General features: G+C 43.9%; 1 protein-coding gene across 1 annotated transcript; it reads right to left on the bottom strand.

Annotated features, from left to right (window-relative positions):
• Positions 1 to 96: 96 nt before the first annotated feature.
• On the bottom strand, positions 97 to 27067 carry LOC106570809 (heparan sulfate glucosamine 3-O-sulfotransferase 1). Its single transcript, XM_014143351.2, has 5 exons — positions 26539 to 27067; positions 2637 to 3036; positions 2122 to 2386; positions 1770 to 1944; positions 97 to 1660 (listed from the first exon to the last, which is right to left on the bottom strand). Exons 2-5 carry the CDS (start codon positions 2862 to 2864, stop codon positions 1432 to 1434), a joined length of 897 nt encoding a protein of 298 aa, XP_013998826.1. The 5' UTR covers positions 2865 to 3036; positions 26539 to 27067; the 3' UTR covers positions 97 to 1431.

Raw genomic sequence — 27067 nt, 5'->3', positions numbered from 1 at the left:
GCAGTTTTGAACATGAAAAGTTATTAATTAGCAAATTAGGCACATTTGGGCAGTCTTGATACAAAATTTTGAACAGAAATACAATGGTTCATTGGATCAGTCGGAAACTTTGCACATACACTGCTGCCATCTAGTGGCCAGAATCTAAATTGCACCTGGGCTGGAATAATACATTATGGCCTTTCTTTTCATTTCAAAGATGATGGTACAAAAAAAATGTTTTTTTCTTTGTATTATCTTTTACCAGATCTAATGTGTTATATTCTCCGACATTCCTTTCACATTTTCACAAACTTCAAAACGTTTCCATTCAAATGGTACCAAGAATATGCATATCCTTGCTTCAGGGCCTGAGCTTCAGGCAGTTAGATTAAGAGTTAGATTAAGAGGTTTTAACAGTGTCTGTTGTAGAACTCATCTGTTTCTTCTAACAGTGTCTGTTCTAGAACTCATCTGTTTCTACTAACAGTGTCTGTTCTAGAACTCATCTGTTTCTTTTAACAGTGTCTGTTGTAGAACTCATCTGTTTCTTATAACAATATCTGTTGTAGAACTCATGTTAATGAACATCAAACGTACGAAGAAGGAGCTACAGATATTGTATTTCAAGAGTTATATATGTGTCCTGATTGTTCATGATACAATTGTATTGCACAGGTTATTGTAGTTCCTGACACTTGATTTGATGGCAGTTTGTGCATCAGAAAGTGTTCAGCCCTGGAAGCAAAGGCTCACATGACAGGCACCAGGAGGAGTGATGATCAGGCAGTATTAGGACCACCAGGTATACAGTATCACAGAACGGGCACTTCAGTTCATGTTCTCCAGCAGGTAGTAGCATAAACATTTAATCACTAGAATGGCTCCCATTCAAGTGATGGTTCTAATCTGTGATGGGTGGAGCAGCCATATTGAATGTACCCATCATGTAATTCTGTGTGTCCCTCATTGAGGGCTTGTCATCTTATACAGTCTTTGCTTGGGATGCTGCTTACTCCCAGGGTTTCAGCCTGGCTTGGAGAAGCTCATTGACAGTACATTTAAAACGTAGAGATCTCTAAAGTCCTATGTGTGCAGCAGTAGTCCTCACATCTCTCATCTACCCTAAACTGATTAATCCACCCACTCACCCATCAATAAACACAAATAAACCAATCATTATCAGATACTCTTATCCACAGCGACTTACAATTGTGAGTGCATACATTTTCTTCCCATACTAGACCCCAGTGGGAATTGAACCCACAATCTTAGCATTGTAAGCATCCTGCTCTACCAACTGAGCCACACAGGACCATCAATCAATCAAGCAAGCCAACAGAATTATCACACTGATAATAAGGTAACGTTTTGGACAAATATTGTTATTATAGGCCAATATCTCCAATGTCCCCTCTCTGTCTCCTCTCTCTGTGCTCTGTCCCAATCAGTTCAACACCAGCTGAAGGAGCGCCCCACCATCTCAAAGAACAGCCTGTTGGGTTCTCTGAAGTATCCACACAGCTTCCTGAAGGCCTGTGAGCTGAGAGGAGCGTGGGGCCTCCCCTTGGACTCATCCAGACACTTGTCATGTCCCCCGGCAGAGAGGAGGCAGTAGAACCCTTTAGTGGTGTTGAAGTAGAAGTTGGAGGGAGCAATGCGCGGGGGAAGGTCCAGGAACCTATAGATTAAATAGATAGATTAGAAAACGTTAATCACCTCAATTAGTTCATTCATTTGGCTGCATGACCTCTCTCTCTCTGTCTCTCTCTCATTAGGTTTTGTGTTACTTCTCGGCCCTGCGGAGTTCCGGGAAGGGGTGTCTGATGAGGGCCTCTCCATCCACCACATGGACCTGCTCCCTGGGGAACACATCCAGCCAGCGGGTCAGGTGCTGGTGGTACAGGCTCCTCTGCAGCGCCTTGTAGGCCGGGTCGATGTGGCCCTGCCGGAGCAGCAATTCCTCTACAATATAATACAATAGATTACAGTAGAAAATAATATTATAATACTGTATTAATAATAGAATAGGATACTTTATTGTCCATTTGTTTGATGTGGCCCACAAATATAGCTAGTTCAGTCCCCACATTGTCATCGCCCGGCCCAGAACTTGAACCTTTCGGTAATTGGGCTACCTACCTAGAGGCTGGTAGGGCTTGTGGCGGGTCACACGGTTATGAAGGACCTGGGTATAGTCGGAGACGAGGCGCTCGGCGGGGTCGCGAACTATCAGCAGTAGTCGGACAGCAGGATTCATCTCCCAGACCCGCACTGGGACCTGGGGAGAGGCAAAGTATCCAGGGGTCTTCTCCACCGTCAGCTGTCCAGGCAGGGTGAAGGGCATCTGGGCACGGTACCATGCCAGCCCCCGCTGGAAGTGCTCTTCCACGTTGAAGTAGTGCACCTTAATATAAAGTATTTAGAGTTGTTTAATGTCTTATACAATTGTTATTGTATTTATTTGGTCTTTTATCATGTATTTTCATTGTACACACAAATGTAAAGCATCTGTTCTAGGATTTATCTTGTTCTTTCATTCTGTTATGCTGGATAACCTTTTTAATTTTATTAGAGCCTTGATGATAGCCTAAATTGTGAAATTGCTTTACAAACAAAGTTATGATGACGCTGATGATGCTTCTGTTTGCCATTACCTCAGCTTTGGCAACCTCTACATCCGGATGGAGGCTGAGCATCTCTAGAAGGGCCCTGGTGCCACCTTTACGCACGCCGATGATGATGGCTCCAGGTAGGCGCTGCTGGGTGGCGTTACGAGAGCGAGAGGAGGAAGAGCTGGCTGCTCGGAGCCCCCGTAGACAGACACATAGCTGGGTCTGCAGTAGGAGGAGAACCAGCAGAGCTAGGGGAACAGTCCACAGCATGGTGGACTGGGACAAGGAGGGCAAAGGGTGCACACACACACACACACACACACACACACACACACACACACACACACACGGGTATAGGAGGATACACACACAGGGGGCTGGGAAGAGGACGGAGGCTCCTTGATAACACAGGTTCAGGATCTAGGAGTCTTCAGTGTAGAGCCTGCAAATAAATAAATTATGTGTTATTTTCAAAAGATTGGCATATACCAGTGTCGCCTCACTGTGGTGTGTTTTAAAACTGCATGAAGGCTGGAGCTGCTGTGTCAACCTGGGTTTCTCCTCTGAGGATCCATAATGTTTATTCTGTTATTCATTTGGCACAATGTCAAGGTAAAAGTTCACATTTTACCCACATGGCAGTCATAGACTCTGAAATACACTAACATTAGAAAATAAACAATTTCACACAATTTCGTCCTTTTTAATAGGAGGTATGGGGGGGTCCTGTATCTCTCAGTCCTGGTCTGTGGAACAGAGAGGAGGTGTGTGCTGCCTGTCACTTGGCCTCGACAGGCGGATAACCAGTCACGTAAAGGGCGACTTGTAGAGAGCGAATGCAAAGTCCAGCCACCACGTTGACATGTTTAAAGTCTGTGTTCACCAGGCCTGAACATCGTCCCTGCACAGCAGTGTTCTAGCATTATCCTTCCTCTGTGTTCACCAGGCCTGAACATCGTCCCTGCACAGCAGTGTTCTAACATTATCCTTCCTCTGTGTTCACCAGGCCTGAACATCGTCCCTGCACAGCAGTGTTCTAGCATTATCCTTCCTCTGTGTTCACCAGGCCTGAACATCGTCCCTGCACAGCAGTGTTCTAACATTATCCTTCCTCTGTGTTCACCAGGCCTGAACATCGTCCCTACACAGCAGTGTTCTAACATTATCCTTCCTCTGTGTTCACCGGGCCTGAACATCGTCCCTACACAGCGGTGTTCTAACATTATCCTTCCTCTGTGTTCACCAGGCCTGAACATCGTCCCTACACAGCGGTGTTCTAACATTATCCTTCCTCTGTGTTCACCAGGCCTGAACACCGTCCCTACACAGCAGTGTTCTAACATTATCCTTCCTCTGTGTTCACCGGGCCTGAACATCGTCCCTGCACAGCAGTATTCTAACATTATCCTTCCTCTGTGTTCACCGGGCCTGAACATCGTCCCTACACAGCGGTGTTCTTACATTATCCTTCCTCTGTGTTCACCGGGCCTGAACATCGTCCCTACACAGCAGTGTTCTTACATTATCCTTCCTCTGTGTTCACCAGGCCTGAACACCGTCCCTACACAGCAGTGTTCTAACATTATCCTTCCTCTGTGTTCACCAGGCCTGAACATCGTCCCTACACAGCAGTGTTCTAACATTATCCTTCCTCTGTGTTCACCAGGCCTGAACATCGTCCCTACACAGCGGTGTTCTAACATTATCCTTCCTCTGTGTTCACCAGGCCTGAACATCGTCCCTACACAGCAGTGTTCTAACATTATCCTTCCTCTGTATTCACCAGGCCTGAACACCGTCCCTACACAGCAGTGTTCTAACATTATCCTTCCTCTGTGTTCACCAGGCCTGAACATCGTCACTACACAGCAGTGTTCTAACATTATCCTTCCTCTGACATTGTTGTTGTGTTTGTTTCTGTTTCTGTTGTTCTGTCCGGGCTGGCTTGATGTCTTATTAATTACCTTGTTGTGTGTGTGTGTGTTTTGTGTTCAGCGTGTGTGTGTTTGTGTTCAGCATGTGTTTTCACCGTGTGTGTGTGTTTGTGTTCAGCGTGTGTGTTCAGTGTGTGTGTGTGTGTGTGTGTGTGTGTGTGTGTTCCTGGAGAGGAACCTTCTCAGTGTTCTGTTCCTCTGTTCCTCAATAATTACACCTTAGGGGAACGTTTTCGCTCCCCCTGACCTCTTTCCCAGACCTCCTGAGAGGTCCTCTCCCCGCCCGGACCTCCTGAGAGGTCCTCTCCCCGCCCGGACCTCCTGAGAGGTCCTCTCCCTGCCCGGACCTCCTGAGAGGTCCTCTCCTTGCCCGGACCTCCTGAGAGGTCCTCTCCTTGCCCGGACCTCCTGAGAGGTCCTCTCCCCGCCCGGACCTCCTGAGAGGTCCTCTCCCCGGCCGGTGCCTCTTTGCGTCTCTCCTCATCATCACCATTAAGTTCATCATCAAGTCACCTATCAAGGCTGAAGAGTTTGTGCTGATGTTTCTACTAGTTACTCTGAAAGTGGTGGCAATTACTTTGTTCCATGAGGATATAAAACACACTGCTTGCGTTGTTAGTATCGTGTAGTAATGTTTCTCTCTATCTGTCTGACTGTGTGTTTAGCCTCCCTGCTGTCTCCCTGATACACTGGAGTATTCCCTCCTGTCTAGAGGCAGAGCATTCTGCTTCACTTCCACCCTGCTACTGACCCCCCTCTCCCTCTCTCTGACCCTAACCCTGCTAATGCCCTCACTTATTCTTAATTTCTGTATTTTCCCCAGCCATTTCCAGAAGCCCATCCTCCCCAATTAAGGTGCCACCAACCTCACGTAAATATTCTAATCTCACAGCTCTTTATTTTCTATTGTTTTGGTCAAAACAGAACAAGGGAAACCCTGTTTAGTAGCAGTGAGGTATACAGTACTTATTACCTCTTGCATTAGCACAACACTGACAGAGACGCCTAATGAAACAATTCAGAAGTATAGTGGTATTAGTATGCACATCCAATTACTCTCAAATACAAGGTATACAAAGGTGAAGTCTCTCTCTCTCTCGGCTAGTTTATGTACTGATATAGGATCTTCATTTGATCACTCTTTTTTGTTGCTGAGAATCTTCCTGCACAGGAAATGCAGATGAGCTTTGTGGTTTACATAGATTCACTGAAAGTACTGGTTATATTAACAGTATTGCACCTTTAATGTAGCATACTTTTGGCCAACTAACAGCCTAACCACCGATCAAGCTACATTATGGACTAAATGTTCAAATTCTGTTACTGTGACAATATAGGTCAAAATAAGATCCTACATCTGTATGTGTGTCTGCATATTGTAGTGGTTGGTATGCTGCTAGTTTACACTTATCTACCTGTGCATGTGTTAGTGCCCTGTGAACACAAGCACACGGTATGTGTCTGTTCCCTGTCTGTTCACTTGTGCCGAGCCTTCAAAATATGTTTTTGGTTCGCGCTGGTATTTGTGGAGGATTATCCTACACATGGAGAGATGGAGGGGTGGATGGGGATGAGGGACGCTGAGTGTTCTCAGCGGGAGTGTGTGCGTAACACAGTAGAGAGATTGGCCCCCGTAGAGGGTTGGCATGGTGAAAGCCGGTGGAATGCCAACCTTGCTATAGATAAACTCGCTCTCTTTCTGTTTCTTTCTCGCTGTTTTTTCTCTCTATTTGTTACTCTGTTGCTCTGTTCTGTATGTCTCTCTTTCTCTCCCTTGCCGTCTCTCTCTCTCTCTCTCTCTCTCTCCCTTGCCCTCTCTCTCTCTCTCTTTCTCTCCCTCGCCCTCGCCCTCTCTCTGTCTCTCCCTCGCCCTCTCTCTCTCTCTCTCTCTCTCTCTTTCTCTCCCTCGCCCTCTCTCTCTCTTTCTCTCCCTCACCCTCTCTCTCTCTCTCTTTCTCTCCTTCGCCCTCTCTCTCTTTCTCTTTCTCTCTCTCTCTCTCCATTTCTCTCTTTTTCACTATTGATTTGACTCATCCCTTCAGACAACTATCACAACATACTTAAACCATATTACAAAATATTCAATATATGTGTAGATTGCATCTCCAAATGACAAAGACAATCTTATGATACTTTCTCATATTCACATTCCATGTGTGGCTAGACTGAAACTATCCAAGTGGGTCTTACAATCAAATTAGGTTAGGACATTTTAAAGAGACATGGTCAACCATATTCACATTTAGGATCTGGAGTTTCTCCTAACCGTGTGACCTGACCTGAAAAGTTTATCCTAGCCAAGTCACATGGTCAGGAACAACTCCTGCTACAGACATGCAGCACTTTCTGTGAAAGAACGACTGGAAAATGGGTGAATATGACAACGGTGACAGATTGGTTAGAGTCTTGGAGTAAGACTAATGATGCCTCCTTGAGTCCATGCAGCAGCTGAATGTGATGCCTCCTTGAGTCCATGCAGCAGCTGAATGTGTTGCTTCCTTGAGCCCATGCAGCAGCTGAATGTGATGCCTCCTTGAGCCCATGCAGCAGCTGAATGTGATGCATCCTTGAGTCCATGCAGCAGCTGAATGTGTTGCTTCCTTGAGCCCATGCAGCAGCTGAATGTGCCTTCCTTGAGCCCATGCAGCAGCTGAATGTGCCATAGTGTCTGTCTGTGTGCCAACTACTCCCAAAGCTTAAGAAGCCTCTTTCCAAGTACTCCTCTATGCCGGCAGATAAATGCTACATGAATGGGCTTCAGTTTGAAGATCAGATCTCTTTGTTCAGAAGACCGAGGAATGAAAAGAGGAGAGGAAAAGGAGAGCGAAAAATCCCTTTTTATCAGGGATCCTGAAAGTATCTCTCTATATCTATCTTTCTCTCTCTCTCTCTCTCTCTCTCTCTCTCTCTCTCTCTCTCTATATATATATATATATATATATCCATATCTATATCTCTCTCTCTTATATATATATATATATATATCTCTATCTATATATCTCTATCAATCTATCTCTCTCTTTATCTCTATCTATCTATCTCTATATCTATCTATCTATATCTCTATATATATCTATATCTGTCTCTCTATATCTATATCTCTCTCTATATATATATACACTGCTCAAAAAAATAAAGGGAACACTTAAACAACACACCCTAGATCTGAATGAATTAAATAATCTTATTAAATACTTTTTTCTTTACATAGTTGAATGTGCTGACAACAAAATCACACAAAAATAATCAATGGAAATCAAATTTATCAACCCATGGAGGTCTGGATTTGGAGTCACACTCAAAATTAAAGTGGAAAACCACACTACAGGCTGATCCAACTTTGATGAAATGTCCTTAAAACAAGTCAAAATGAGGCTCAGTAGTGTGTGTGGCCTCCACGTGCCTGTATGACCTCCCTACAACGCCTGGGCATGCTCCTGATGAGGTGGCGGATGGTCTCCTGAGGGATCTCCTCCCAGACCTGGACTAAAGCATCCGCCAACTCCTGGACAGTCTGTGGTGCAACGTGGCGTTGGTGGATGGAGCGAGACATGATGTCCCAGATGTGCTCAATTGGATTCAGGTCTGGGGAACGGGCGGGCCAGTCCATAGCATCAATGCCTTCCTCTTGCAGGAACTGCTGACACACTCCAGCCACCTGAGGTCTAGCATTGTCTTGCATTAGGAGGAACCCAGGGCCAACCGCACCAGCATATGGTCTCACAAGGGGTCTGAGGATCTCATCTCGGTACCTAATGGCAGTCAGGCTACCTCTGGCGAGCACATGGAGGGCTGTGCGGCCCCCCAAAGAAATGCCACCCCACACCATGACTGACCCACCGCCAAACCGGTCATGCTGGAGGATGTTGCAGGCAGCAGAACGTTCTCCACGGCGTCTCCAGACTCTGTCACGTCTGTCACATGCTCAGTGTGAACCTACTTTCATCTGTGAAGAGCACAGGGCGCCAGTGGCGAATTTGCCAATCTTAGTGTTCTCTGGCAAATGCCAAACGTCCTGCACGGTGTTGGGCTGTAAGCACAACCCCCACCTGTGGACGTCGGGCCCTCATACCACCCTCATGGAGTCTGTTTCTGACCGTTTGAGCAGACACATACACATTTGTGGCCTGCTGGAGGTCATTTTGCAGGGCTCTGGCAGTGCTTCTCCTGCTCCTCCTTGCACAAAGGCGGAGGTAGCGGTCCTGCTGCTGGGTTGTTGCCCTCCTACGGCCTCCTCCACGTCTCCTGATGTACTGGCCTGTCTCCTGGTAGCGCCTCCATGCTCTGGACACTACGCTGACAGACACAGCAAACCTTCTTGCCACAGCTCGCATTGATGTGCCATCCTGGATGAGCTGCACTACCTGAGCCACTTGTGTGGGTTGTAGACTGTCTCATGCTACCACTAGAGTGAAAGCACCGCCAGCATTCAAAAGTGACCAAAACATCAGCCAGGAAGCATAGGAACCGAGAAGTGGTCTGTGGTCTCCACCTGCAGAACCACTCCTTTATTGGGGGTGTCTTGCTTATTGCCTATAATTTCCACCTGTTGTCTATTCCATTTGCACAACAGCATGTGACATTTATTGTCAATCAGTGTTGCTTCCTAAGTGGACAGTTTGATTTCACACAAGTGTGATTGACCTGGAGTTACATTGTGTTGTTTAAGTGTTCCCTTTATTTTTTTGAGCAGTATATATCTCTCTATATATCTATATATCACTCTCTATATCTATATATCTATCTCTCTATATATCTATATCTCTCTATATATATCTATCTCTCTATATATCTCTATCTATCTCTCTCGCTATCTATATCTCTATGTATCTCTCTCTCTCTCTCTCTCTCTCTCTCTCTCTATATATATATATATATATATATATATATATATATATATATCTATCTGTCAATCTCTCTAGATCTCATCTATCTCTCTCTCTAGATCTCTATCTATTTCTCTCTAGATATCTCTATCTATCTCTATATATCTATCTATCTATCTCTCTATATCTATATAGCTCTCTCTCTATATATATATATATCTATATATCTATCTATCTATCTCTATCTGTCTATCTCTGGAGATCTCATCCATCTCTCTCTCTAGATCTCTATCTCTATATATATCTATCTCTATATATCTCTCTCTCTATATCTATATAGCTCTCTATCGCTCTCTCTATATATCTCTCTCTCTATATATATATATCTCTCTATTTATCTCTCTATCTGTCTATCACTCTAGATCTCATCTATCTCTCTCTCTAGATCTCTGTCTATCTCTCTCTATATATCTCTATCTATCTCTATATCTCTATATAGCTCTCTATCTCTCTCTATATCTCTCTCTCTATATATATATCTATCTATATATCTATCTATCTCTATATCTATATATCTCTATCTGTCTATCTCTATATCTCTCCCTCTCTCTCTCATATCTCTCTATATATACACATCTCTCTATATCTATATATCTCTCTATATATATCTCTATATATCTATATAGCTCTCTATCTCTCTCTATATATCTCTCTCTATATATATCTATATCTATCTATATATCTATCTATCTCTCACTCTATATATCTCTATCTGTCTATCTCTATATCTCTCTCATATCTCTCTACATATACACATCTCTCTATATCTATATATCTATCTCTCTCTATATATATATGTTTCTAAACATCTCTCTATCTATCTCTCTCTATATATCTATCTATATCTATCTATCTATCTATCTATCTATCTATCTATCTATCTATCTATCTATCTATCTATCTATCTATCTATCTATCTATCTATCTATCTATCTATCTATCTATCTATCTATCTATCTATCTATCTATCTATATCTCTCTCTATATATATCTATCTAGCTATCTCTCTCTATATATATATATATCTATATCTATATATCTATCTCGCTCTATATCTATATATCTATCTCTGGCGCTCTCTATATATCTATTTATATATCTCTATTTCTCTCTATATATTTCTCTCAATCTCTCTCTATCTCTATATACATCTATCTCTATTTATCTATCTCTATTTATCTATCTCAATCTCTCTCTATATACCTATATATCTATCCTATCTCTCTCTCTATATCTATCTCTCTGTATATTTATATATCTATCCATCTCTATCCTTCTCTGGATCTCTATATCAATGTATAACAATACATCTCTCTCTATATATCTATATATATCTGTCTCTATATCTATATATCTATCTCTAGCGCTCTCTATATATCTATTTATATATCTCTATATCTCTCTATATATCTATCTCAATCTCTCTCTATCTCTATATATCTATCTATCTCTATCTCTATGTACATCTATCTCTATTTATCTATCTCTATTTCTCTATATATATCTATCTCAATCTCTCTCTATATATCTATCCTATCTCTCTCTCTATATCTATCTCTCTGTATATTTATATATCTATCCATCTCTATCCTTCTCTGGATCTCTATATCAATGTATATCAATACATATCTCTCTCTATATATCTATATATATCTATCTCTCTGCATATCTATCTATATCTATCTCTCTGTATATCTATCTATCTCTCTCTATATATCTATCTATATCTCTCTATATATATATCTATCTATCTATCTCTATATCTATCTCTATGTATATCTATCTATATCTATCTCTATATATATATATATCTATCTCTATATATATCTATCTATATCTATCTCTATATATATCTCTATATATCTATCTCTATATATCTATCTCTATGTACATCTATTATATCTATCTCTCTCTATATATCTATCTCTATCTATATCTATCTATATCTATGTCTCTCTCTACATATCTATCTCTTTGTATATCTATCGATATCTATCTCTATATATCTATCTCTATCTGTATCTCTCTCTATATCTATATATCTATCTCTATGTATATCTATCTTTATTTATCTATCTCTATTTCTCTGTATATATCTATCTCAATCTCTATATATCTCTATATCTATCCTATCTCTCGCTATATCTATCTCTCTGTATATTTATATATCTATCCATCTCTATCCTTCTCTGTATCTCTATATCAATGTATATCTATACATATATCTCTCTCTATATCTATAGATATCTATCTCTCTGCATATCTATATATCTATCTATATCTATCTCTCTGTATATCTATCTATCTCTTGCTATATATCTATCTATATCTCTCTCTCTATATATATATCTATCTATCTCTATATCTATCTCTATATATCTATCTATCTCTATGTACATCTATATATATATATATATATATATATATATATATATATATATAAATCTCTATGTACATCTATGTATATCTATCTCTTTATATCTATCTCTCTATATATATATATCTATCTCTATCTCTATGTACATCTATTATATCTATCTCTATATATCTATCTATCTCTTTATCTATGTATATCTATCTATAGCTATCACTATCTCTATATATCTATCTCTATGTATATCTATATATATATATATATATATATTCTATCTAAATCTCTATTGTACATCTATGTATATCTATCTCTATATATCTATCTCTATATATATATATATATATATCTATCTCTATGTACATCTATTATATCTATCTCTATATATCTATCTATCTCTTTATCTATGTATATCTATCTATAGCTATCACTATCTCTATATATCTATCTCTATCTCTATGTATATCTATCGATATCTATCTCTATATATCTATCTCTATCTATATCTCTCTATATCTATATATATCTATCTCTATGTATATCTATCTATATCTATCTCTATATATCTATCTATATATCTATCTATATCTATCTCTATATATCTATCTATATCTATTGCTATATATCTATATATATATATCTATCTATATATATCTATCTCTATCTCTTTCTATATATCTCTCTATATCTATCTCTTCCTATATAGCTCTCTATATCTATCTCTATCTCTTTCTATATATCTATCTCTATATATCTATCTTTTTCTTCTTCCATCTCTCTCACAGTCTCACTGCGGAATCAGACATTTGTCCATAAACGTATAATTTTGAAGGTTAAGGCATCAAGTTCTATGGTTAAGTTAAGAGTTGAGGTTTGGGATAGGGTTAAAACAACAACAACAAACGAGTGGCTAGCAGTGGGATTGAACACGCAGCCCTCGGAGAGAGTTTGTGGCTTACACCCATCCGCCATCCCTGTCCACAACACCCAAAACTACTTGACGGTAATAGTGCTCAAAGTTGCCCCTAGTGGCCGGCTTTGACGTCATCTTCTGACGTCCTGCTTACTTGGACGGATGTCTAATTTCGCAGTGGATTTTGAGCGACCTGGCTGCCCTCTCTCCAGCACAGACACTGACCTTTAGCATCAATCTGCCCCCGACTGGGTTTCAAACCAGTGTATTTAGAAAACCTCCACACCAGCCACACAATTCTCTGCCCCCTCTCGTCCTCACTCTCTCTCTCTCTCTCTCTCTCTCGCTCGCTCTCTCACTCACACACACACACACACACACACACACACACACACACACACACACACACACACACACACACCAAACCTCTCCTCACTCCCTGACAGACACCCAGACACCCTATTCCCCTCCCTCCAGACCAGACACCCCTTTCCCCTCCCTCCCAGACACCCCTTTCCCCTCCCTCCCAGACATCCCCAGCTGTGTGTTCGCACTTCCAGGTCAATCGTATCAAGCACTCAAAAGAGCTCTCTCTAGTATGAGGAGTATGGTGTGTGTGTGTAATCCTTCAAATTTCACGATTGGAAGAACTTCGAAATGTAACGTTTGAGAAACATGGATGAACGTCTAATTCTGACTTGAGACTGTGAGATCTGGTTGAGTGTGTGTGCATGGCACATTGATAATGAGGAGTATGGTGTGTGTGTGTGTGTGGCACAGTGATAATGAGGAGTATGGTGTGTGTGTGTGTGTGAGAGTGAACAGGAAAGAGGAGAGTGTGTGTGATCTAATTAAAGAGGCTTGGCATGCATGGCGTCTGGCTGCAGGCGTTGGCATACAGTACACCCCATGCTAATGTCTGTGTGTCTGGTGTGTGTGTTTACATGGCAGGCTGGCACAGAGCTTTATCCAGTACTTATAGTTTGAGCCAGGTCCTGCCGGAACAAGATCCGGCACCTCTCCGTTTTGGACTGTTTCGTTTCGTAACCTATTTGGCCGGATCCCTACTGCCCCTGGCATGAAAAGTAATTGTCACTCTTTGCAATGTAAAAATGAAATCAAAAGCAATCAAAGTTCATTCGAGTTGCCTCTGGGCCTGATATTCTAAGAGTTGATTCGGGTTGGGCCCTCTCTCGTTCATGGTTTGCATAACATTGTAACCTATATTTGCGGACCAATGCTTGGCCATGGCTGTTCAGAAAGAAATGAAATAATTCAGAATAGCCTACTACACCATGAAAATGCCTGTAATTTAGAAACAGATTATCAATAGTTGCCTAGCTGTGGATTGTGTGTAGCCCAATACCAAGGCATAGCCTAGAGTCTAAACGCGTGGCAAATCTGTCACAGCATGCAGATAAAACAGGCCTTTCTCAATATTTACAATGCAATCGCACGAAAACACACGTTGGAAACAAAATGGCTCCTGCTGAAAAGAGAAGACTCTAATCTGTCTTCTGTAGGTGAACAAAATATTTGATACATTTCCAAATATTGTTTTACAAAGTAAGACCGAGAAATATGCTTTCGGCATGAACTATGACCAGCAAGTGACCCCCGCATCAGTGGGTGAGTCAGCAAAACTGGATTGCATTTTTAGGACTATAATTTCCTCCTCATATTGTAGCCTGCAATATGTCTCCACATACCTAGGTTTATGCTATTGATGGATTCAAGGTCGTTTTTTATTGATCTCAGATTCTCAGTTTGTCAGTGTCAAAGTAGCCTGTCATTTCGATAATTTGTATGGTATTAAAACATATTCTGCGGTTCTGGGGGGGCAGTTCCCCTGTGACAACAATTTTGGACCCCCTTGTGGCCCCCTTAAATGTGGAGTATGAAATCATTTTTACATAACAAATGTTTGCTATCATTCTTTTTTTACATCCATTATTAGACAGTGGCAATGATGATGATTATGAACATGGTCTTTTGCCTGCTGATGCCTGAAAACGATATGACAACAATAACTCTAATGTAACTGGCCCCTCTAACAGTACAACTGGCCCCAGCTTGGCCCCCCCAGTTGAAATGGTCAAGAACTGCCACTGCCCAGGTGACCCCCATCTCTCGCTCACTTTTTGTTCCGAAAGCTCACGATTTACAAATGAAGCGTCGGCTGTGTGTGTGTGTGTGTGTGTGTGTGTGTGTGTGTGTGTGTGTGTGTGTGTGTGTGTGTGTGTGTGTGTGTGTGTGTGTGTGTGTGTGTGTGTGTGTGTGTGTGTATGTGTATGTGTGTGTGTGAGAGTGAGAGTGTTACCACAGCTGCTTGCCACAGACCTATCTGTGTGCCATTACGATTTGGAGAGGTGAGACAGAGGCATCTATTTTCGACTGGCATTAAGACAGCGGGAGGGGTGGCAATATCTGATGTGTGTCCTTAAATTTCAGTATGCGGCTGGTGTGGATATTTAAGACCAAACTAAAGCTGGTTTTACTGGGGTAACCATAGCTGCGGTAAGGTGGTTGTGGGATGGATTTTGAGAATGCGTATCCAGCCGTGACGCAGTGACTGTAATTATGCACATAGAACAAGAGAGATGTGCTTTTCGTGCCCGTAAACCTCTCATTTAGAAACCTAAAAAAAACTCATGTTTTTTCCCCCATTTCGTTTAATTTGATAATTAAAAAAAAAAATACAAGCATATCCTACCCTCCTCTTAATGGGGGCTGTTTTTTGTCATGCCCAATGCCATTGCCAAGTACTCAATACTATCGACAAAAGGGTTTGGCTCGTCAGACCACTTTGAAATCTTAATCACAAAAGCTGTATTAAAAAATCAAGTTTGGCAGCAGCAAAACAGTGAGCAGACATCTCCTATTTATCTATGTAGGTTATTATTATTATTATTTCAGCCAGCTCCTGTTATTATCCTGTTATTATTGTGGATGTGCGTAAAGACCCTCCATGTAGACTATACTGTATGGAATGAGAGGAGATAATCCTCTCATTAACGCTCGTATTTAGAGACATTTAACTTATTTTCCTGTAACAATTTATTGTTTTCCGTTTCGTTGGATTAAAAAAACAAGCCGTTAGTAGGCTAACCTTTTCCTACTATAACGAAAGCTGGCTCAGCAGCAATGTGTCTGGCTGGCGTCTTTTTTTATATCCTGGAAATGCATTAGCCAAGTAGCCTATCCATAAAATGTTTCCAAATGGCCTGCTCACGAAGCTTTTGCCGACATGTTTTTGTTGTTGCATTATTCACAATTCACATAGGCCTACCTGCAGTGCGCACTCCATTCGGTTTGTGTCCATCCCCATTTTCAAAGAGTACCTCTTGTCTGGTTACCAAAGACATACTCCTCCAATCATTGGCTATTCAAATGTTTCTGTCCGATAACGCCATATCAACGGTAGGCCTAGGCTATATCGTGGTTATTGAGAACGTGCCTCACACATACAATACAATTTACGGGAGCGTAGTATTTTTTTATTTGAGGGTAAGTACGATGCATAAAGGCCTTTGCTCGTCAAAGCCAATTACTAAGCCAATACTGGATGTTTAAAAAAAAAACAACATTTGCTATCACTCAATCACTTGTTGTTGTAGCCGATACTTTTTCATAAACTGTAGTATCAGTCCACAATGGACTATTCTGCCCCCGATGAACTGAAGTTGAGGACAATGACTGTAAATAACCTACAGAACTTGAGACAAATGCATGCAGTATTAAGCCATGGAAAGCCTTGGTTGGCCGGTGAGTAGCCAAGCCCTCATCAAACTTACAACTTGTTTATTCATCAAAACTTAGCCCTTTCATGCCACCGCCAGCTATTGCAGTTATAATAATAGCTAAGAAAATAGCAAACATATTTCTGATACACCCCGGGACCTACAGCTCTACCTACAGCTCTCCCTACAGCTCTACCTACAGCTCTACCTATAGCTCTCCCTACAGCTCTACCTACAGCTCTCCCTACAGCTCTACCTACAGTTCTACCTACAGCTCTACCTACAGCTCTCCCTACAGCTCTACCTATAGCTCTCCCTACAGCTCTACCTACAGCTCTCCCTACAGCTCTACCTACAGCTCTCCCTACAGCTCTACCTACAGCTCTCCCTACAGCTCTACCTACAGCTCTCCCTACAGCTCTCCCTACAGCTCTACCTACAGCTCTCCCTACAGCTCTACCTACAGCTCTACCTATAGCTCTCCCTACAGCTCTACCTACAGCTCTCCCTACAGCTCTACCTACAGCTCTCCCTACAGCTCTACCTACAGCTCTCCCTACAGCTCTACCTACAGCTCTCCCTACAGCTCTACCTACAGCTCTCCCTACAGCTCTCCCTACAGCTCTACCTACAGCTCTACCTATAGCTCTCCCTACAGCTCTACCTACAGCTCTACCTACAGCTCTCCCTACAGCTCTACCTACAGCTCTACCTACAGCTCTCCCTACAGCTCTACCTACAGCTCTACCTATAGCTCTCCCTACAGCTCTACCTACAGCTCTACCTACAGCTCTCCCTACAGCTCTACCTACAGCTCTACCTACAGCTCTACCTACAGCTCTACCTACAGCTCTACCTACAGCTCTCCCTACAGCTCTACCTACAGCTCTCCCTACAGCTCTACCTACAGCTCTCCCCAGTGAATGTTTCTCCACCTGATGCAGGTCTGAACTGATGGACAGAGGTAGCTAGACCAACCAGATCTCACAGTCTCACTTCAGAATTAGATGTTTCTCCACCTGATGCAGGTCTGAACTGATGGACAGAGGTAGCTAGACCAACCAGCTCTCACAGTCTCACTTCAGAATTAGATGTTTCTCCACCTGATGCAGGTTTGAACTGATAGACAGAGGTAGCTAGACCAACCAGATCTCACAGTCTCACTTCAGAATTAGATGTTTCTCCACCTGATGCAGGTCTGAACTGATGGACAGAGGTAGCTAGACCAACCAGCTCTCACAGTCTCACTTCAGAATTAGATGTTTCTCCACCTGATGCAGGTCTGAACTGATGGACAGAGGTAGCTAGACCAACCAGCTCTCACAGTCTCACTTCAGAATTAGATGTTCATCCATGTTTCTCAGACATCAACTTTCAAAGTTGTTCACATTTTGGTCATGCAGTGTATCTAATAGCCTGTGTGCCTCTGTGCTTTATCCCCTACCACCTCTCGCTCTCTCTCTCTCTCTCTCTCTCTCACACACACACACACACACACACACACACACACACACACACACACACACACACACACACACACACACACACACACACACACACACACACACACACACACGGTCTTAGCAGGAGGGTTTTGATTGACCAAGCACTTATGACTCTTAAATGGCTTTACCACCGCTTCCTCCTCTTCCTCCCCCCCTCCCTCTCCCCTCTTCCTCCCCCCTCCCTCTCCCCTCTTCCTCCCCCCTCCCTCTCCCCTCTTCCTCCCCCCTCCTTCTCCCCTCTTCCTCCCCCCTCCCTCTCCCCTCTTCCTCACCCCCTCCCTCTCCCCTCTTCCGCACCCCCTCTCCCCTACCTCTCCCCTCTTCCTTACCCCTATCTTTCCCCTCTCTCTCCCCTCTTCCTCAGCCCCATCTCTCCCCTCTTCCTCTCCCTTCTCCCCCTACCTCTCCCCCCCTCTTCCTCTCCCTTCTCCCCCTACCTCTCTCCTCTTCTTCACCCCCTCCCTCTCCTCTCTCCCCTCTTCCCCTAACTCTCCCCAACCCCTTCTCCCTCTTCCCTACCTCTCCCAGCTTCCTCACTCCTCTTCCTGCCTCTCTGCTCCCCCCTACCTCTCCCCCTTCTCTCTTCTCTCTTCCTCACCCCCTTTTCCCCCTACCTCTCCCCTGTGTGTGTGTGTGTGTGTGTGTGTGTGTGTGTGTGTGTGTGTGTGTGTGTGTGTGTGTGTGTGTGTGTGTGTGTGTGTGTGTGTGTGTGTGTGTGTGTGTGTCTGTGTTTATGTCTGTGTCTGTGTGTGTGTCTGTGTCTATGTATGTTTATGTGTGGGTCTATGTGTGTGTCTGTGTTTAAGTGTGTGTCTATGTGTGTGTGTGTCTGTCTCTGTGTGTGTGTGTGTGTGTGTGTGTAAAGTGGGACCTCGCCTGCTCCTTCCACCTGGCAGTCAGTTGGGGGTCCTGTCAACTCTCTGAAAACCCACTGGAGTGTGATGATCACCCAGCACTCACTCTTATTCTTCACACAGTGTGGAAGTGTGTATTTATGAGTGTGTGTGTGTGTGTGTGGCGTCAATATCCATGTGTGTGTTTTTTATGTGTTTAAATAAATACTTAATAAAGGTGGTCAATGTAAATTGTCCAGTTAGCCATTTGATGAATTGTGCAGCAGTCTTATGGCTCAGAGGTAAAAGCTGTTCAGGAGCCTCTTGGTCCTAGACTTGCCACTCCGGTACCGCTTGCCGTATGGTAGCAGAGAAAACAGTCCATGACTTGGGTGGCTGGAGTCTTTGACAATTTTTAGGGCCTTCTTCTGACACCGCCTGGTATAGAGATCCTGGATGGCAGGGAGTTCAGTTCCTGAGGTGGAAGAGGCGTTGTTGTGCCCTCTTCACAGCTGTGTTGGTATGTTTGGACTGTGATCGGTCCTTAGTGATGTGAACATGGAGGAACTTGAAGCTCTCAACCCGCTCTTCAGCTTTCTATTTTCTGTAGTACACGATAAGCTCCTTTGTCTTGCCCAAATTGAGGGAGAGGTTGTTGTCCTGGCACAGGGCTGGCGTTACCAGCGGTCCCAAGGGGACCTGCCCCGCCCTACCCTACCTCCTTGCCCGTCCAAATAAAATATTGAAATATTGATCATTTAGTTGACTGAGACGCGTATTAACAGAAAGACAGATAAAGCATCCAAACGAGCGAAACAGCGCCCCTCTGTCTCCATATGTGTAGACCATGCATCTGATACCGTCTGGACAAAAGGAGTATGGCATGTCATACTTTTTCTGACCAGGCAGAATCAGATACATTGGCTACATATAGTAAGACAGAGGGGCGCTGTTTCACTCGCTAATTTTAGCAGAGAGTAAGAGGAGAAGCGAGATGGCTCACTCTTGCCAAAATCTGTCCTGAATAAGCCCATTTGCGTTTCTATGGGCATAATATCTAGACCTAGGTTTTTCGCCTGCATTCCCACCTTGGGGACAACGACTTGCATTGTTAGGGTGGAGACATGAGCATCTCGTCATTATTTACAGATCTCTGGTTTCAGCTACTCACGAATTAGAAAGGAAAGTTGCCGGGTGCACAGTGCACTGTTAGGATGCTGGCTTCCCCTAAAGTAAATTGATGTTTTGCCAAAATTATATAATTACTCCTGTCTAAAGAAAATAATTCAAAATACTTTACCAGAGAGCTTGACTTAGCTGTGGATTGTTTCAAATCACAAGTGCGTAGGTCTAGGTCTATTTGGGGGAAGCCAGCAATTTGGGCAGCGCACGTTGCTGATGATTGAAAAACATCTAAAATGTGTCTGGAGTATAATTTAAAATGTTGAGACAAGAAGAAGAAGATATTATTATTATTAACAGAGTAGAAGAAGAAGAAGAGGATATTATTATAAACAGAGTAGAAGAAGAAGAAGAGGATATTATTATAAACAGAGTAGCAGAAGAAGAAGAGGATATTATTACAAACAGAGTAGAAGAAGAAGAAGAGGATATTATTATAAACAGAGTAGCAGAAGAAGAAGAGGATATTATTACAAACAGAGTAGAAGAAGAAGAAGAGGATATTATTATAAACAGAGTAGCAGAAGAAGAAGAGGATATTATTATAAACAGAGTAGCAGAAGAAGAAGAGGACATTATTATAAACAGAGTAGAATATATTATTATTATTATTATAAACAGAGCAGCAGAAGAAGGATAGGATATTATTATTATGAACAGAGTAGCAGAAGTGTATGTGAAGTGTGAAAGTGTGTCTGATTTTGTGTGTGTGTGTGTGTGTGTGTGTGTGTGTGTGTGTGTGTGTGTGTGTGTGTGTGTGTGTGTGTGTGTGTGTGTGTGTGTGTGTGTGTGTGTGTGTGTGTGTGTGTGTGTGTGTGTGTGTGTGTGTGTGTGTGTGTGTGTGTGTGTGTTGGAGTGTGTGTGTGTGTGTGTGTGTGTGTGTGTGTGTGTGTGTGTGTGTTGGAGTGTGCATAGAGCCAGCACAAAACAACAAAACAACTAAGATAAATAAATAATAAAGGTGGTAAATTGTGCTGATACGCAGAGTTGACAACCTGCTACACTTGTGAGAAACAAGTTTTGGTTTAGTTTTGCTTTATGTGAGCAATGATCATGTGTGTGGTCTCTGTGTCCTGATAACGTGGAGGGAGCCGCGCCTGAGCACGCCAACCTGCTGAGTTGAAACAATGTTGCACTTCACTAGGGATAGCTTAAGTCAAGACAGATAGAAAGGGAGGCAGATAGGCGGAGAAGAGAGATGAATGAGATTGAAAGAACCTGTATTTCCATCAGGATATTTTCTACTGTTTTTGTTTGTTGGTTTTAGGCCTATGTATTTTACTTAGTTGACTCAGAGCTAATACTACTGCATTGGCCTATAGCTATCTGTGAGTTCCATTCTCAAATGTCTTTAGCCGCGCAATGGATCACAGTGTATCAATGTGTCCATATGTCAATGGATCACGGTGTATCAATGTGTCCATATGTCAATGGATCACTGTGTATGTCACCAAAGCCCCATATACCACCCACCACTGCGACCTGTATGCTCTCGACGGCTGGCCCGTACGGATATGTACGTACGGTCATTGTGGGGACGATGTCGTTGATGCACTTATTAATGAAGCCGGTGACTGAGGTGATAAACTCCTCAATGTTGTTATCGGATGAATCTCGGAACATATTCCGGGTCTGTGCTAGCAAAACAGTCCTGTAGCTTAGTATCCACTTCATCGGACCAATTCCGCATTGAGCGCGTCACTGCTTCTTCTTGTTTTACTTTTTGCTTGTAAGCAGGAATCAGGAGGATACAATTATGGTCAGATTTGCCAAATGGAGGGTGAGGGTAAAGGTGATCTAGAGTTTTATATGTGTTTCTGTGTGTAGAGTGAAGGTGATCTAGAGTTTTATATGTGTTTCTGTGTGTAGAGTGAAGGTGATCTAGAGTTGTATATGTGTTTCTGTGTGTGGAGTGAAGGTGTTCTAGAGTTTTATATGTGTTTCTGTGTGTGGACTAAAGGTGATCTAGAGTTTTATATGTGTTTCTGTGTGGACTAAAGGTAATCTAGAGTTTTATGTGTTTCTGTGTGTGGATTAAAGGTAATCTAGAGTTTTATGTGTTTCTGTGTGTGGATTAAAGGTAATCTAGAGTTTTTACACCTCTAATTGCACCTCTAATTGCAGTGATTTTGCTGGTAGAAATTAGGTAAAACGGATTTCAGTTTCCCTGCATTAAAATTACCGCCACTAAGGGGCCTCACCTCTGGATAAGCATTTTCCTGTTTGCTTATGGCCCTACACATTTTGTTGAGTGCGGTCTTAGTGCCAGCATCAGTTTGTGGTGGTACATAGAAAAGTATGAAAAATACAGATGAAAAGTCTCTTTGTAAATAGTCAGATCAACACAAAATAGAACTGGTCAGGAGCCTGTAAAACTGACACCATTCCCTCCGGCACCATTCTCTCCCCTCTCTCTATCTCTCTTTATCTTTCCCAGTCTATCGCTCCCCTCTCTCTATCCTTCCCAGTCTATCTCTCCCCTCTCTCTATCTCTCTCTATCTTTCCCAGTCTATCACTCCCCTCTCCATTCTCTCCCCTCTCTCTATCTCTCTCTATCTTTCCCAGTCTATCTCTCCCCTCTCTCTATCTCTCTCTATCTTTCCCAGTCTATCGCTCCCCTCTCTCTATCTCTCTCTATCTTTCCCAGTCTATCACTCCACTCTCCATTCTCTCCCCTCTCTCTATCTATCTTTCCCAGTCTATCGCTCCCCTCTCCATCTCTCCCCTCTCCGGAGATAGAGAGTGGAGAGATAGAGAGGGGGAAATAGAGAGTGGAGAGAGCGGAGAGATGGAGAGATGGAGAGCTAGAGAGCGGAGAGATGGAGAGCTAGAGAGCGGAGAGAGCGGAGAGATAGAGAGCGGAGAGCTAGAGAGCGGTGAGATAGAGAGCGGAGAGATATAGAGAAGAGAGAGCGGAGAGATATAGAGAAGAGAGAGCGGTGAGATAGAGAGGGGAGAGAGCGAAGAGATAGCGAGCGGAGAGAGCGGTGAGAGAGCGGTGAGAGAGAGAGCAGAGAGAGCGAAGAGAGAGAGAGCAGAGAGAGCGGAGAGAGAGAGAGAGCGGAGAGAGAGAGAGCGGAGAGAGCGGAGAGATAGAGAGCGGAGAGAGCGGAGAGATAGAGAGCGGAGAGAGCGGTGAGATAGAGAGGGGGAAATAGAGAGTGGAGAGAGCGGAGAGATATAGAGGGGAGAGAGCGGAGAGATAGAGAGTGGATAGAGAGGGGGAAATAGAAAGTGGAGAGAGCGGAGAGATAGAGAGTGGAGAGAGCGGAGAGATAGAGAGGGGGAAATAGAGAGGGGAGAGAGCGGAGAGATAGAGAGGGGGAAATAGAGAGGGGAGAGAGCGGAGAGTTAGAGAGCGGAGAGAGCGGTGAGATAGAGAGCGGAGAGATATAGAGAGGAGAGAGCAGAGAGATATAGAGCGGAGAGAGCGGAGAGATAGTGGGGGGAAATAGAGAGTGGAGAGAGCGGAGAGATAGAGAGCGGAGAGATATAGAGAGGAGAGAGCAGAGAGATAGAGAGCGGAGAGAGCGGAGGGATAGAGAGCGGAGAGATAGAGAGCGGAGAGAGCCAAGAGATAGAGAGTGGAGAGAGCCAAGAGATAGAGAGCGGAGAGAGCCAAGAGATAGAGAGCGGAGAGATATAGAGAGGAGAGAGCGGAGAGATAAAGAGCGGAGAGAGCGGTGAGATAGAGTGGAGAGAGCGGTGAGAGAGCAGAGAGAGCGGAGAGATAGAGAGCGGAGAGAGCGGAGAGATAGAGAGCGGTGAGATAGAGAGGGGGAAATAGAGAGTGGAGAGAGCGGAGAGATATAGAGGGGAGAGAGTGGAGAGATAGAGAGTGGATAGAGAGGGGGAAATAGAAAGTGGAGAGAGCGGAGAGATAGAGAGTGGAGAGAGCGGAGAGATAGAGAGGGGGAAATAGAGAGGGGAGAGAGCGGAGAGATAGAGAGGGGGAAATAGAGAGGGGAGAGAGCGGAGAGATAGAGAGCAGAGAGAGCGGTGAGATAGAGAGTGGAGAGAGCGGTGAGATAGAGAGCGGAGAGATATAGAGAGGAGAGAGCAGAGAGATATAGAGCGGAGAGAGTGGAGAGATAGAGAGGGGGAAATAGAGAGTGGAGAGAGCGGAGAGATAGAGAGCGGAGAGATATAGAGAGGAGAGAGCAGAGAGATAGAGAGCGGAGAGAGCGGAGGGATAGAGAGCGGAGAGATAGAGAGCGGAGAGAGCCAAGAGATAGAGAGCGGAGAGAGCCAAGAGATAGAGAGCGGAGAGAGCCAAGAGATAGAGAGCGGAGAGATATAGAGAGGAGAGAGCGGAGAGATAAAGAGCGGAGAGAGCGGTGAGATAGAGCGGAGAGAGCGGTGAGAGAGCAGAGAGAGCGGAGAGATAGAGAGCGGAGAGAGCGGAGAGAGCGGAGAGATAGAGAGCGGAGAGATAGAGAGCGGAGAGAGCGGTGAGATAGAGAGTGGAGAGAGCGGATTAGATAGAGAGCAGAGAAAGCGGTGAGAGAGAGAGCAGAGAGAGCGGAGAGATAGAGAGCGGAGAGATAGAGAGCAGAGAAAGCGGTGAGAGAGAGAGCAGAGAGAGCGGAGAGATAGAGAGCGGAGAGATAGAGAGCGGAGAGAGAGAGTGGAGAGAGCGGAGAGATAGAGAGCGGAGAGATAGAGAGGGGGAAATAGAGAGTGGAGAGAGCGGAGAGATAGAGAGTGGAGAGATAGAGAGTGGAGAGATAGAGAGCGGAGAGATAGAGAGGGGAGAGATAGAGAGAGGAGAGAGTGGAGAGATATAGAGGGGAGAGAGCGAAGCGATAGAGAGGGGAGAGAGCGGAGAGATAGAGAGGGGGAAATAGAGAGTGGAGAGAGCGGAGAGATAGAGAGCGGAGAGATAGAGAGCGGAGAGATATAGAGGGGAGAGAGCGGAGAGATATAGAGGGGAGAGAGCGGAGAGATAGAGAGTGGAGAGAGCGGAGAGATAGAGAGTGGAGAGAGCGGAGAGATAGAGAGGGGGAAATAGAAAGTGGAGAGAGCGGAGAGATAGAGAGCGGAGAGATAGAGAGGGGGAAATAGAGGGGAGAGAGCGGAGAGATAGAGAGGGGGAAATAGAGAGGGGAGAGAGCGGAGAGATAGAGAGCGGAGAGATATAGAGAGGAGAGAGCGGAGAGATATAGAGAGGAGAGAGCGGAGAGATATAGAGCGGAGAGAGCGGAGAGATAGAGAGGGGGAAATAGAGAGTGGAGAGAGCGGAGAGATAGAGAGCGGAGAGAACGGAGAGATAGAGAGCGGAGAGATAGAGAGCGGAGAGATAGAGAGCGGAGAGATATAGAGAGGAGAGAGCAGAGAGATAGAGAGCGGAGAGAGCGGAGAGATAGAGAGCGGAGAGATAGAGAGCGGAGAGAGCCAAGAGTTAGAGAGCGGAGAGATATAGAGAGGAGAGAGCGGAGAGATATAGAGCGGAGAGAGTGGAGAGATAGAGAGCGGCGAGAGAGAGGGGAGAGACATACAGGGTGCTACGATTAACTAACAGAGTGTTTTTTACCCTGGAGTTATGATTAACTAACAGAGTGTTTCTACCCTGAGGTATGATTAACTAACAGAGTGTTTCTACCCTGGAGTTATGATTAACTAACAGTGTGTTTACTACCCTGGAGTTTTGATTAACTAACAGAGTGTTTCTACCCTGGAGTTATGATTAACTAACAGAGTGTTTACTACCCTGGAGTTATGATTAACTAAAAGAGTGTCTCTACCCTGGAGTTACGATTAACTAACAGAGTGTTTCTACCCTGGAGTTTTGATTAACTAACAGAGTGTTTCTACCCTGGAGTTATGATTAACTAACAGAGTGTTTCTACCCTGGAGTTATGATTAACTAACAGAGTGTTTCTACCCTGGAGTTATGATTAACTAACAGAGTGTCTCTACCCTAGAGTTATGATTAACTAACAGAGTGTTTCTACCCTGGAGTTTTGATTAACTAACAGAGTGTTTCTACCCTGGACTTATGATTAACTGACAGAGTGTTTCTACCCTGGAGTTATGATTAACTAACAGAGTGTTTACTACCCTGGAGTTATGATTAACTAACAGAGTGTTTCTACCCTGGAGTTATGATTAACTAACAGAGTGTCTCTACCCTGGAGTTACGATTAACTAACAGTGTGTTTACTACATGCCACAACACATTTTGCGTGTCCATCACTACCTGTTTATCCACATACCACAACTCTTCCACTAACTGTTGCCAAACAGACCATATCAGTAACACCTCTTTCTCTCTCCTGCACACACGCATGCATACACACACACGCATACACACACACAGACAAATACACGCATACACACACACACACACACTCCAAACACAAACATGCACGCACGCACGCATGCACACACACACACACATGCACGCACGCACACACGGTTTGACTCTCAGAACAAACCGACATTCACAGACCACTTCCTCTGAGAGGAAGAGTTAAAAAAAAGTGATAGAGAGAGAAAGTGAGACCGGAAGAGTGGCTGAGGGATTCAGTGTGTGAATAAGAGACATACTGTAGAGCGAGAGAGAGAGTGAGGTCTTACCTGAGTCACTGGAACTCCGGTCTGGTGTTCCACTTGTCTCTTCTCTTCCTCTTTCTTTGGCTTCCGCTGTCTTCCTACTCTTTCTCTCTCCACTCCTCTGTGTCTGGTCTCTTCTCTCCACTCCTCTGTGTCTGGTCTGGTCTCTTCTCTCCACTCCTCTGTGTCTGGTCTGGTCTCTTCTCTCCACTCCTCTGTGTCTGGTCTGGTCTCTTCTCTCCACTCCTCTGTGTCTGGTCTGGTCTCTTCTCTCCACTCCTCTGTGTCTGGTCTCTTCTCTCCACTCCTCTGTGTCTGGTCTGGTCTCTTCTCTCCACTCCTCTGTGTCTGGTCTTTTAAAGCCTCTGAGAAAATCCAAGTGGTAGATGTCTCTGTTGTTTGTGAGCTGCTTGTCCCGCTATGCTGAGGAGTGGTGTCTGTGAGTGTGTGTGTATGTGTGTGTGCCACGTGCGTCTCTGGTTCTGTGTCAAAAAGAGAGAATGAGTGAGAGTGTATGTGACTTTGATTTGCGGTTGACCGAGTGAGAGAGAGA

This window comes from Salmo salar, chromosome ssa15 (genome assembly GCF_905237065.1).
Source record: "Salmo salar chromosome ssa15, Ssal_v3.1, whole genome shotgun sequence".
NCBI lineage: Eukaryota > Metazoa > Chordata > Actinopteri > Salmoniformes > Salmonidae > Salmo > Salmo salar.
This window is presented reverse-complemented; position numbering and strand designations above follow the sequence as displayed.

What these genes read in the sequence shown, in the direction of transcription:
- LOC106570809 (XM_014143351.2), bottom strand. Translation starts at nt 2,864, where the DNA reads ATGCTGTGGACTGTTCCCCTAGCTCTGCTGGTTCTCCTCCTACTGCAG. An exon ending in TAGAGGTTGCCAAAGCTGAG is followed by an intron (nt 2,387 to 2,636) that starts GTAATGGCAAAC and finishes CTTTATATTAAG; the next exon opens with GTGCACTACTTCAACGTGGA. An exon ending in CAAGCCCTACCAGCCTCTAG is followed by an intron (nt 1,945 to 2,121) that starts GTAGGTAGCCCA and finishes ATTATATTGTAG; the next exon opens with AGGAATTGCTGCTCCGGCAG.